The sequence below is a fragment of the Ochotona princeps genome, chromosome 26 (assembly GCF_030435755.1).
Source record: "Ochotona princeps isolate mOchPri1 chromosome 26, mOchPri1.hap1, whole genome shotgun sequence".
NCBI classification, from domain to species: domain Eukaryota; kingdom Metazoa; phylum Chordata; class Mammalia; order Lagomorpha; family Ochotonidae; genus Ochotona; species Ochotona princeps.
Genome location: NC_080857.1, coordinates 9,324,625 through 9,337,418, shown reverse-complemented (window position 1 = coordinate 9,337,418; position 12,794 = coordinate 9,324,625). Strand labels below are relative to the sequence as shown.

The window sequence follows — 12,794 nt, the reverse complement described above, 5'->3', positions numbered from 1 at the left end:
TAGACATAGATGGACGGATAGCTATGTGGACTTATCACACGCACTATTTGCAAAACACAGGGACACATGAAAGCGAGTTTTCTTCAAGTAACGGTGTTTTCTTGCACTATGTAGAAGAAAGTCCTTCTGCAGTTCAGTTGTTATTATCTGAAGTTGTACAATTGATATATTTAGCTTGCATAATAAAAGCTATATTATGCACATAAAAGTTTATAAATGTGTTCTATTGAAACTGCTTTACTATGTCAGGAGGTTGTTTCCTGGGAATCTAAATGCAGGCAGCATCCAAGCGGCAGAAATGTTCTAAAAGAATCTTAAAATCAGTTGTTTGAAAGCATCACTTCATTATAATTACAGGTGGTTTGTTTAATGCTTAATGTGAGGTAGGGAAATGCCGGGCTGGTCACAGAGGCCCAGTCCCAGCTTGCAGGGATGGTGGTGCAATGGTACTGGATAATCACCGTGCTGGTAATTTATTAATTATAGTTTCCCACCACACATATATTTTGGAAAATAATTTTCCTGTTAAAATTTCAAATTGAAATGGAGTAAAAACATGCTTTCTGTTAAAATATCTTTATTCTCATCGTTTTGCTCTTTGTAATATAAGACATTCAAATTCTAGATATTGGAAATGAATCCTTTGTTGGAAAAAGTTTTAATGAAAAGTAGTTCAAGTATGAGTATAGAGCTATCATTTTGAACTTCGAATTCTGGTTGTCTTGAGTTTGAATTCCAGCTCTTGTAATAGCTTAGCCTGCTTACTTAATTGTATAAACCTTTGTTACATGGATTGATGTGGCCTGTCATATAGACAAAATTAAATGTGCTAAGTGACTTGATAGATGCTCATTAAGTATTGATCTCAAACATATTCTGTAAAATACATTTCCTGACAATACATTACCAAGCCAGTGCAACTGTGAAAGTTGTGTTAGCTGACAATTTTTACAGATTAATGAATATTAATGTGAAATGAATTTGCATCCCATCTCTTAGGCCCCGGAACATCCCTGAAACTGCCCGGGACAAGTCAGACAGGAGGGCCCAGTCAAGCTGTCAGGTATGCACTTGGATTTTAGGCCCTCTGCCTCTAAATATTGATCGTGCCATGTGGGGGTCTTTCATGAATGAACTTCTTTGTGCTCCAACAACTTATTGTCTTCACAGGCCACTCACTCAAGCTGGGAGGCCCATTACTGGTTATCTCAGGCCCAGCACACAGGGAGGAAGGCCAGGTACAATGGAACAGGCCATCAAAGCACCCAGAACTGCCTACACAGCCCGCCCTATCACCAGCTCCTCTGGGAGATTTGTCAGAATGGGAACGGTACATTTCTTCTGCTTTCCTATAACCTTTTATTACTAAAGTAACCTTGTGTTAGGATACACCATTTTCCACCATTGTAACAGTGAGTTATATGTAAATTTTTTGAACCATGTTAGCTGTGTTTTCCACATACTTTTTATGCACACTAAACTTATGCTTTGGGAGAAGGTCTCAAATTTCTTAATTCTATTATTTTCCCCCATAGGCATCCATGCTTACAAGTCCTGATGGGCCATTTATAAACTTATCTAGACTGAACTTAACAAAATACTCCCAGAAACCTAAATTGGCAAAGGTATGCACTTAAACTGATTTTAACTTTTGAAATGATGTTGAAAGTATAACTATAATGACTTATTTTAGTCTGGGATTACTTAATGAAGTACTTGCACCGTTCCATACTGTAGGAAACTTTTCCGTGGTGAAGCGAGTAGGTAGCAGGCAGCGTCCTCACAGAATAAAGCAGAAGAGGTCATCTGTCAGTGTAATCCAGATTGTTGTTTACCCTCGTCTAGACCCACAGTGAAGTGCCATGATGCACGTAAATAGCAGAATGTTAAGCTTGCAGCTGTAACTAAAGGACTATTCTGCTCTAATCATGTGGATGGGAAATGATGGGAGGAGAAAATGAGGAAGGAGAATGGGGAGAGGAAAGGGGGGAATCCTGTGCCTACAAAACTGTATCATGGAAAATAATAAAAATAATTTTTAAAAAAAGAAACAAAGAAATGTAATAAGTTTTTTTTTTTTAAAGAGGCCATCTGTATGTGTGCCTATCTCCTGCTTGCCTGTTCATCTTGCACCTGTCTCAGAAAATCTGTATCCCTGTAGGATGTCAGGCATCTCAGCAAAGATTATTCAAGCTGGACAGTTCAAACCAGCTATATTAGTAATACTTACTACTCCAAGATTAAATGCCCCTTTATGTTAGAAAGGGAGAGAAGAGGAGGGGAGAGAGTGAGAAGGGTGTATGACTGTGACCTTTCTAGAATAAAAACTTGGGAGTGAGCTTGAAATAATGCAGCTAGGCGCAATTACCTTCTGGAAGCTGGTTTAAGCCTAACCCTGGTTTTCAGCTGGACATGAGCGCTGAGCCTATTGCTAATCTCAGTTCTTTAAAAAAGTTTTTTTTCTTTAAAGAATTATTTATTTGAAAGAGTTCCAGAGAGAGGGGGAAGAAATCTTAAGTTTGCTGGTTCAATGGCCAGATGGCCACAATGTCAGGGCTGAAAGTGGAGCAGCAGGACATGAACTGATGCCCACCTGAGATGCTGGCATTGCAGCCTGTGGTTTTTGCCTGCTTCTCCACAACGCTGGCCCCACTAAATATGTTTAATATATTTATGAAATATCAGACACTCTAGGTAAAATAGAAATAGACAGCAGCCACACAGGCTCAGAGTTTAAGTCTGAAAAAGAAACGTCATTGGTTAGGGAATGAATGAACCAGTTCTATTTTATGACTTCTGGCAGTCTAGTCACTTTCATTAAGCAGAATTATAAAGCTTTGCTGATTGCTCTTTATGTGAGTGGAATAGTAAAAGTAACTTAGGGACTGTTGGAAGCTTCTTCCAAATCTCCCACATGGGTACAGTGTACCTTGGGCCAATCTCTGCTACTTTCCCCTATGTGTTAGCAGGGAGCTGGATCAGATGTGGGGCATCTGGAACTTGAAGCAGCGCTCATATGGGATGCTGGCACCAAAGGCAGAGGGTTAGTGTACCATGTTGCTGTGCCGGCCTTGACTCATTTCTAAAATCGGCATCACTTGGGAACGTTCATGATGATGCTCTCAGGGTTGTAGCATCTTTTTCATAGCAGTAGTAGCACGAAATGCACTCTTGATTTTAAAGGAGAAAGAGAAAGAATCTATTTGAAAGAGAGAAACAGAGAAAGCTCATATCTGCTGGTTCACTCCCCAAGTACCCACAGTGGCTGGGCCAGAAGCCAGGAACTTCCTCAGGCTTTGGGGTGTTGATGCAGGGCTCAGCTTGCGCCTTGCAGGGTACTGCCTGCTAGGGGCACATCAGCAGGAAGCCAGAATCTGGAGCAGAGCCAAGGCTCTCACGCAGACTCTCTAAGTGCGGTGGATTTTGTAAGCACCTAGCGGCCAAAAGCCCGCCCCTGCCTCTGAGACTTCTCTGTTGATAGCCTCGGTGTCCTACAGGAATGCTAACCTCTGCAAGTGTACAATAACGCCATGGTGGGCAAAGGGGGTACCCACATGTGGCCATACAGGAAATATCCACATGAGCCGGATGGAGTATTAGCAACGATTCTCAGCTTTGGCCATATATCGGAGTCATCTGGAGGCTATTAAAAAAAAAAAAAATCTAACAGGAGAATGTCACTGGCTCCTTGCCTGAGCCCCCATGTGGTTCCAGTGTGCAGTTAGGTTGAGTAATGAATATCTTGTTAAAGAAACTCGAATGATCTGAGCATTCAAGTTCCTAGAAATACCATAAAAGGAGAAATAACTCTAAAATGAAGTAGAAACAGCAGCTGACTTTATAGTTAGAAACTCTGTTTCAGAAGGAACTTCTTAATTGTCATTAATATAATCACTCAGTAACAGTTGTAGAGAATAGGGTAAATTGGCTGATTGTGTGTGACAATCCTAAAGTTGGTCCTTTTTAAGCAAACTTTTTATTCATCTCTTTCCAATAAGATAGCAGGCATAATGTGTGTGTGGGGGGAAGTGTGTAATTCCTTAACTTTTTAGTGTGTACTCTAAAAGCAGGAATTAGTTGTACATAGTAATATGTTTAAATGAGTGAGCATAACAGAGGCTGACTTGATTCTTATAAATTCCAGGAACTGTAGAATAACTTGTGTTTTTGATCCAGTTGTTTCTGGATTTTGATAGAACAATAGAGTGTGTTTGCTTACAAATCTAATGCATTTTGTAATTTTTTTTTCTTCACAGGCTTTGTTTGAGTATATTTTTCATCATGAAAATGATGTTAAGACTGTAAGTTGTGAACTCGTGCTATTTTATTTTAGTTTTCTGATTTGAACAGTTTAGACTTTGCAATACTCATAACATTTATTTATTCAGTTATTTTCATTTTATTTGAGAGGCAGAGACCCACAGAGAGCTCTTCCACGTGTGCGTCCATTTCACGGTTGTGTGTGCAGGTCGGGGTGGGCCAGGCCGGAGCCAGCACCCTGCAGCTCAATCCAGGTCTCACATGTGTGGCAGTGTCGTAAGCACTTGGGCCGTCACCTGCTGCCTTCCCAGGTGTCTTAGCAGGGAGTTGGGTCGGAAGTGGAGCAGCCGAAACTCGAACCAAAATTTTGACATGGAATGAGGGTGTCCCAAGTGGCAGTTTAAACTTCCTCTTCCATTCTGGATGAGATGGTTGAGAAGATAAACCTTTACACAGATATGAAAGAAGGAAGGAGCCACACGGGTTATGTGTGGGAGAGGCCTCTCAGCCAGAGAGGATTTGACTGCAGAACTTGCAGAGGCTGTGTAAGGAACCAGGAGGAAGCCCCATGGCTAGGGGTCGAACTCCGAGGGAGAAGCACTATAGGCCAGAGTTCAAAAACAAAACACATCGCCTGCTGTTTGTAGGTTCATCATGAGGATGCTGTAAGTCTTTGGATTTCCATAGTGTTGGTTAGGAATAGGAATCACATTGCACAGAGAACTTATTCTAGAGAGATTCCAAGAATTAGTGTATTTTTCACCTTGTTGTGTGAAGAGCAGTATAGAATGTTTTCCAAGTTTTTTATATGTATTGATTTTTAAAGTTAATGAACAAATAAAGGAGTGACTCAAACTCTTTATTTAGGCAGCAAAGCTTTTTTTTTTCTTTTTCCAAATGATATCTACCCAGACCCTCACAAATACAAGTGAGTTGTCTGAATGGGAGCAGGGATACCAAATGTAAACATGCCACCTGGGCCTCCTTGCTGTTTCCACGGGGAGCTTCTGCCTCTACTCACTGGTGGGGGAGTTGGGCTCTGGTCCTGGATTATTTAGGGAAGGGAGAAAGAGCTGTCCTAGCTCGCTGGACTCAGATCCTCCCAGCGGCCACTGCTGGATCTGCTGGTAACCAAAGCTTTACAGGTGTTGCCAGTTTTCAGCCAGGATGGGGACCTAATGCTGTGGAAAAATAGCTTGAAAACTCTAGAAATGCTGGAAAAAATTTCTTATAATGTAAGAGACTATGGTTAGGGAGTGTTAGCAGGCTTTAAAAACCAGAGCGCTGTGTAACTGGTAAATACGATGAGGCGTGTTTTGTCTCCGGGAAGGAGCTCAGTGCCCTGAGTGCAAAGGGACAAGAGAAAAGTGACTCTCAAATACATCTCAGTGACAAGGAGATGATAGAAAATACTACTGAGAACTGGAGTCCCCCTACATGGTGTTCTTAGGAACAGCAGCACTCTTCACACACTAGAAATAAACCCTGCTGGACATAGTGCGGGACTCCTGTTGAGACAAATCTTTATAATTGAGTAACTGATACTTGAGAAGATTTGTTCAGGGGCTTCCTTGTAGATATTTCATCAGTGAAGAATTTAAAAGCATTTAAACCAGCCAACAGCAAGGTCCTTCCTAGATTTGATGGGGTTTGTGAAACCAGCTTACTCATCTGTGTGCACAGTCTGTGTGGTGAGCAGAAAACAAACCAAACGTGCAAAGGCCATTCAAGTGGGCAAGGTGCACCTCCAGGGCGATTCTAAACTGGTAGAAGAGTTTGTCATATTTAGGAAAGCTTATCTGAATTATTTTTAAGATTTTTTTAAAATGAAAACAAAAATGTCCCGCAGAGGAATTAAGAGAAAATGCCATTAAACATGGACATTAGAAATGCGCTTTACCACTAAACACTCCCAAAAATGTAAAACAAGGATATTTTTTAATTCTGGAGAGAATGAAGCAAATTGTTACATATTATTAAGGATATTGTAGATGCCAGTATTGCAGCGTAACAAGCTAAACTTCTATCTGGGGTGCCAACATCCCATATGGGCACTGGTTCAAGTCTGGGCAGCGCCATTTCTGAATGGCTCCCTGCTTACGGCACAGGAAGGCAGTGGAGAAGAACCTGAAACCTTGTTACCCTGCACCCATGTGGAACACCTGGGAGAAGCTCCTGGCCCCTGGCCTCAGGTTGGCTCAGTTCTGGTCATTTGGGGAGTGAACCAGTAAATTGAAGATCTCTCTCTATGTCTCTCCTCTCTATATAACTCTGCCTCTCAAATAAAAAAAAAAAAGAACTATTGTTATAAATGGTTCAATAATTTGGAAAGCAATATAATTTAAGTAGGTAAGCCATTAAGATATTTATTCAGTGTGTTTTATTTCACTTATCAGGAAAAAATCTGGAGATTTCAGGGAAAAGTAAGGTATGCTGTTTGCCATTCCAGCAGAAATACTTTGTAAAGAATCAGCGTTCAAGGATAGATGATGGTTTTGATAATAAATAGCATAATGACATTTTGTGTGGCCGTGAAAAATTCTGCTTGCAAAAAGTAGCAGAAATAGGAAAAATGTTTATTTTATGTGAAGGAAAAAGCTGTGCTGTTCAATAGAGTTAGAACTCTAAAAGTATGTATTTATGAGAAATACAAGAAGATATTACATGTAAATAAAAATGGTAGTATTATCAGGTAAAAACATTTATTCTTCAGAAGTTTCTGGCATGCCCTGCATCAGGCTATAACCCTGGGTTAGCACCATAAATAAAGTAGCTGTACAGCATGGCATGAAGAGATTAATGCTAATTTTCCCTCCTTTTTCTCAACATTTTTAATAGTAATGCTGTGGCAACTTTCATTTTATAAAGTTAGCCACATTTTCGTGGCAGGAGTCAACTCTCCTGCTGGTGTTCACGTGTTCCACGCTGCTGCTTCTGCCCCCACCAGTCCACCATGCTTTTTGGTAGAACACAAAGTAAAGCGATTGGTGTTGTTTAGTGAAAAGCACAAATCGCTGATTCGTTTCCTTTTTATGAAATAATTAATTTATTGATTTATTGGCTAGACAATCCTTTAAATGAATAATTACCTAGTGCCCGTTTATCAGTTGGTGGCTTTTATGAAAGATGCTAGACAGTGTTACTTGAAAATGCAGACAGGCGTGCGGAAGGCCGTGCTGGCTGCTGGATGAATCGAGTAGGACAGTTCTCTGACTCTCCTGTTCTGGCTGTGTTGCAGCGCTGCTTTGAATCAGATCACGTCATTAAATTTGCCACTCTAGATTTTGCCACAAATGTTCTTTTCTGAATAGAAGGATTTATATAAAGAAAAAAAACCCATGCCATTTTTATAACATGCACATTTTGCATGATAACTGGGAGAGAGGGATTTTGTTGTTCACATGCTTAAAAATCAGAAGTGACTTTTTTTATTAATGACTGAGTGGCCTTTGGATTTCTCTTTAAGTATTTTTCTGTAGGCACAGAGAATATTACAAATAAATATGAAGAATATTTGAAATGATATTTAAAGACAAGAAAGAATAAAATTGTTCTTCCATGGAAAACCATATTTCTATTTTGAGTTCTTAATACTTTCAAATTTAGGGCAGCATTGACAAAACTAAAGTGACATGTGCTGTGTGTTGGTGATTCTGTATTTGGACATAAAATAACATATTATAAGTCACTTTAGGGAATACTTTGGCATAGTACTTAAATGTTAAGAGGAAGTAGAGTTGCTATAGAGAATACTGGATGTATGTCCTTGAGTTTTGAATAATTCCCTTTTCTTACCCTTCCCTTCTTGGACCATATTGGCAGTATTGACAAAGCTGAAGGAGCATGTGGGCTCATGATTTTTGGAATCTTTATTCCCATATGCTCTTTAATTTCATCATCCTGAACTTGTCACAACTCTAACAGTAGTGCAAGGATGATGGTTTGATAACCCTCCGAGGGTGGATGTACTCACAGGCCTTATGCTTTCTACATCTAGCCAAGACGCCTTCCTTTTATTTTTGGACTTCTATAACCCCTGGCTTTGAAAAATCATATTCTGGGCATTTCCTAATAGCCAGATACTGGTTTTACTAAATTATTCAAAGATCCTTAAAAATAAGAAATATAGTCTTTTTTTTTTTTTTTAAGAAAAATTGGGAGCGACTAAAGAACTACAGATCTCCCATCACCACTTTGATTTCTAGAAACGTTAGTGGCTTCTAGTTATGAATCTTGTTACTATGACAGTTTTATTTAGCCCTTAAGACATTTTCAACATAAATCAGAAATTGAAGCCGAAATGAACCCAATCAATAGCGTCTTCTGTGAGCACAGCATTGTTCCGTAACCATGGAGATGGGAAAAAGAATCTGTCCTGGGGACCCTAGGATTCACTTGAAATGGTTACAGATATTGTCCTCTAGTGTAGTTGTCATGGGAAGAATGATCATTAAAATAGAATTTGAAATCATTTTTATTCTGCATCAATAATTCATATTCATTTCCTGAATCAGATTAGCACAGACGTGGCTCCTACATAAGGACACTGTTTCAGTACCACATCTGAACAGGCCAAAGTCAGCCAGCCTGTAGCATAAAGCTCGCCTTGGGCGGTCAGAATGTTTATAAACGTTTTGAATATCTTTTTCTGGAAAAAAAAGGAGCTTTGTGTTTATTAAACAGAAAAGTCATTATTTCTTGGCCTTTTAGCTAAGATCAAGCATATATTAAACAGGAAAATGAATATGATCTAATCGCTGGGAAGTGTTTTCAGATTACATTAAATTGATACATTCAGACATTTACAATGCCTGTTTGAATTAAGCTGATTGAAAGCTATTTTCCTAGCATTTCTGGAGAGAGCGTTAATTGAAGTTATACTTTTCATTCTTTTGCTTTCATTTTCATTTCTGGCTAGAAAGGAAGAAAGTGAAAGGAGCCTGTGAAGGTAGCGGATAGCTGGTTCTTAATTTCCGTAGCTTTCAAGTAGAGATGTTGATTTTTCGAGTCCATTAGAGGCTCAGCATGGTGACACCAATCTTTTAAGAGGTTTGCATATTTAGAGGTCTTCCCTGGAGCAAGAGAGATGGGGAACGCCAGGAAAAGCAATTAATTTTGCAGCAGGAGATCTAAGGAACTCTCCTGGTGTTCATTTCAGAAAGGAGTTAATATTAAGAAGTGGACAGTAATGTGGGAAGCATTTTGAGATAATAGAACTGAAAATTCAAGAGTTACTTTCACCAAGCTGTTGGACATCATGATTAATCATCACTGGCTAAAGAATGAAGCATTTTAGCTTTGAGAGAAGCGATAATAAACATGCAGTAAGAATTTCTCTCTTATTTAATAGAGTTCTCCCAAGTTAATAAAGCCAGCTTCTATTCACCAGATCTTTAGGGGAGCTTCAAATTTCTTTGTTATATTAATTTGTTAATTAATTTCTATTTATTTGATTAAGAGAGAGAGAGAGAGAATGAGGACAGACATCTCCCATTTGCTGGTTCACTCCCCCAGATGGCTGCAGCAACCAGGCTGGACCAGGCCAAAGACAGGAGCTAGGGACTCCGTCTGAGTCTGCCATGTGGCTATGACAGGGGTTCAAGCATTGGAACTATCGCTTGCTGCCTCCCAGCGTGCTCATGAGCAGAAAGCAGGAACTGGATGTGGAACTGAGGCTTGAAGCCAGGCATCCAGTATGGGTTGCAGGCATCCCAAGTGATAGCTTGGCTGTTAGGCCAAAGACCTGCTGTCAGGAGCCTTAATGTGTATAAGGATTGATTTGCTTTTATCGTTACCAAAATGGTTTCTACTTCCTCTATTATAAAACCTGAATTCCTATTCAGTCATGTCTTATCTAATCTTTTGTAAGCATTAAAAGGAGCAAACTGTAAGATATTAAAGATGTGGGATAAATAGCTGCGAAATATGAAAACGATTTTAAGAGTTCCTTCTTAGTCTGCAGCCAAAGATAGGATGGAGTCAGGATAATGAAATGATGGTTGTTGAAGATAGCAGCTAGCCCAGTCCTGCTTGTGTTCTTCATGATTTAGTTTCTTGTTTTCTATATTCTTACTTGTTTTTGCTTAACTCTCAACACTTTATTTTTCTTAGAGAATGATTTGCTTTTTTAAGAAGCAGAGGTACAAAGAGGGACACACAGAGACAGAGTTCCCATCTGCTGGTTTACATCCTGATGCCTGTGCTGAAGTGGGGATCCAGGCATTCCACCCAGGCCTGCCTGCTGCACCCAGCCCCTGCACTGGCTGCCAGGGTCCACATTCGCAGGACAGCAGTCAGGAGGTGGAAGAAGGTGTTGAACCCAGGCATTCTACCCAGGCATTCTACCCAGGCTCCCATGTGCCAGGCCCAACACCTGTGCCTACTTCTGTCTCCATAGTTCACAGTCGGACATGCTGTGCACACCAGACGCTGGACAGCGCTGAGCTCGGGAGTGTGATATGAATCTTGAGATGGCAGATAAACAGTGGGCAAAGGGTACACACGCCCAAGGATTTAAAAATATCCATTGTGCCTTGTGTATTCAAATACATTATGCTTCTGCTTTCTTCCCGTCTCATGTATTGCCAGCCCTCTGGTCTGGAGCTGATTATTTAGGGGAAATTGGCAGAGCCATCTGGGAACATGAATGACCTGAGTCTCTTCTGCCTGATTCCCAGCATGTGTTTTGCCTGGTCTTTCTGACTGTTTAACATTAGCTAAAAAAAAAAGCCCTAATTGAAGGTGAATTGTTTTCCAAGGCTCTGGAGCTGGCCGCCCTCTCCACGGAGCATTCCCAGTATAAGGACTGGTGGTGGAAAGTGCAGATTGGAAAGTGTTACCTCAGGTGAGAGCTTTGTCCTGCACACCTTACAAATGGAGATATATTTTCAAATCTCGAATCCATTCTCTTTCTGGGGGGTGGGCAGTGGGTATATTGGTCATATCAAACGAGAACCATGTGTCCAGCTCACTTGAGAAAGCATTTGCTTGATAATCGCATGATGGCAACACAATTGGGTGCTGAAGGGCAGAGCTGGGAGGGGCAGGCTTCAAGGCATCATCCAGCTCCCTTTCTCAGATGAGGAAGGTGAGACCAGAGAGCGGGCTGTGGTTTCCTGTGGGAGGCAGTGAGAGACCCTGGACCGGAACCAAGCCTGCGGCCCCTGGAGGTCCTGTCCTCTTGACTCCCAGTCTTGTTTGTATTTACACACCGTGGTTTTTTTTTTTTTTAAATCAATTTCTGTTCTCCTATTCTGGCTTCATATGTGTTCTTATAATATTTAAAATCATTTGTTTTGGAAAAAAACTCATTATCAAATAAAAGTAGATGAGAGGGCTTTTAGAAAGTTCATGGATTATAGAAAAGCTATGCATACATTTTAGTGTTTTGCATGAAAATAGACTTCTCTTTTAATTTCATTCTCCGTGAACTCTGTCGACTTCCCAAGTGCCTTTGTGCAGATTTGTCATGGATACTTAACAGTCGTGGAATTCCGTGACCGTGCTTCGGCCTTCACATGTTGAAGACTAGCATGCTGAAGTGATGTGTTGTGCATAAATACGTGGTTTTTCAGAATCTGAGAGTGCCTTGATAATATTTTATTTTAAATTTGTGGGACCATGGGCCTGGCACGATAGCATAGTGGCTAAAGTCCTCACCTTGCATGCACCGGGATCCCATATGGGCACCAGTTCTAATGTCGGCAGCTGCGCTTCCCATCCAGCTCCTTGGTTGTGGCCTGGGAAAGCAGTCGAGGACGGCCCAAAGCCTTGGGACCCTGCACCCGTGTGGGAGACCCGAAAGAGGCTTCTAGCTCCTGGCTTCGGATTGGCTCAGCTCCAGCCGTTGCTGCTGCTTGGGTAGTGAACCATCAGATGGAAGATCTTCCTCTCTGTCTCTCCTCCTCTCTGTATATCTGACTTTGCAATAAAAATAAAATAAATCTTATCCAGAACACTTGTTTTATGAGAAACCAACATGCACTCCTATGTTCATAGCAGCACAATCAGTAATTGCAAAAACATGGAAACAAGCAAAATGCCCATCAGCAGAGGATTGGATAAGAAAGCTATGGTTCATCTACTCCATGGAATACTACTCAGCTATTAAAAAAAACAAAATGCAGTTGTTTGTGGCCAAATGGGCCAAACTGGAAACCATAATGCTAAGGGAAATGAACCAATCCCAAAAGGTTAGATACCACATGTTTGCCTTAATTTAATACGATATGATGTTAAGCATATCATGTTATGTTATGGATATGTTGTCATTTGTAGTATATAAACTAAAATTGAACTGTGAATGGGGGGGTCACAGAAAGTGGTTAAGAAATCGCATTTATTTTTAACATGTTGACTGCTCAATACCATGTCAATTAATACCATAATGATGTTAATTGTTGCAGATGGTATATTAGTGCTTTTATTTGACCGGGAGGATACTCTGCTGACTCTGCCCTCAGACCAGAGAGGGTCTTCCCAATAAGTAGTTGGACTTGTCTGGTCTATGGGATGTTGGACTCTATGCTTGGCAA

General features: G+C 40.6%; 1 protein-coding gene across 3 annotated transcripts in view; it reads left to right on the top strand.

Moving 5' to 3' along the window:
- The window catches only part of TTC8 (tetratricopeptide repeat domain 8), a 40,987-nt gene that overhangs the window by 11,242 nt on the left and 16,951 nt on the right, over positions 1 to 12,794 (top strand). For 2 of the 3 annotated variants that reach the window (XM_058655332.1, XM_058655333.1), the window contains exons 3-7: positions 1,000 to 1,063; positions 1,171 to 1,330; positions 1,536 to 1,625; positions 4,257 to 4,301; positions 11,019 to 11,104. In XM_058655332.1, coding sequence (XP_058511315.1) covers positions 1,000 to 1,063; positions 1,171 to 1,330; positions 1,536 to 1,625; positions 4,257 to 4,301; positions 11,019 to 11,104 — 445 coding nt within the window. Of the gene's footprint in view, positions 1 to 999; positions 1,064 to 1,170; positions 1,331 to 1,535; positions 1,626 to 4,256; positions 4,302 to 4,907; positions 4,974 to 6,851; positions 6,861 to 11,018; positions 11,105 to 12,794 lie in introns of all 3 variants that reach the window. The other variant, XM_058655334.1, reaches the window with a different exon arrangement.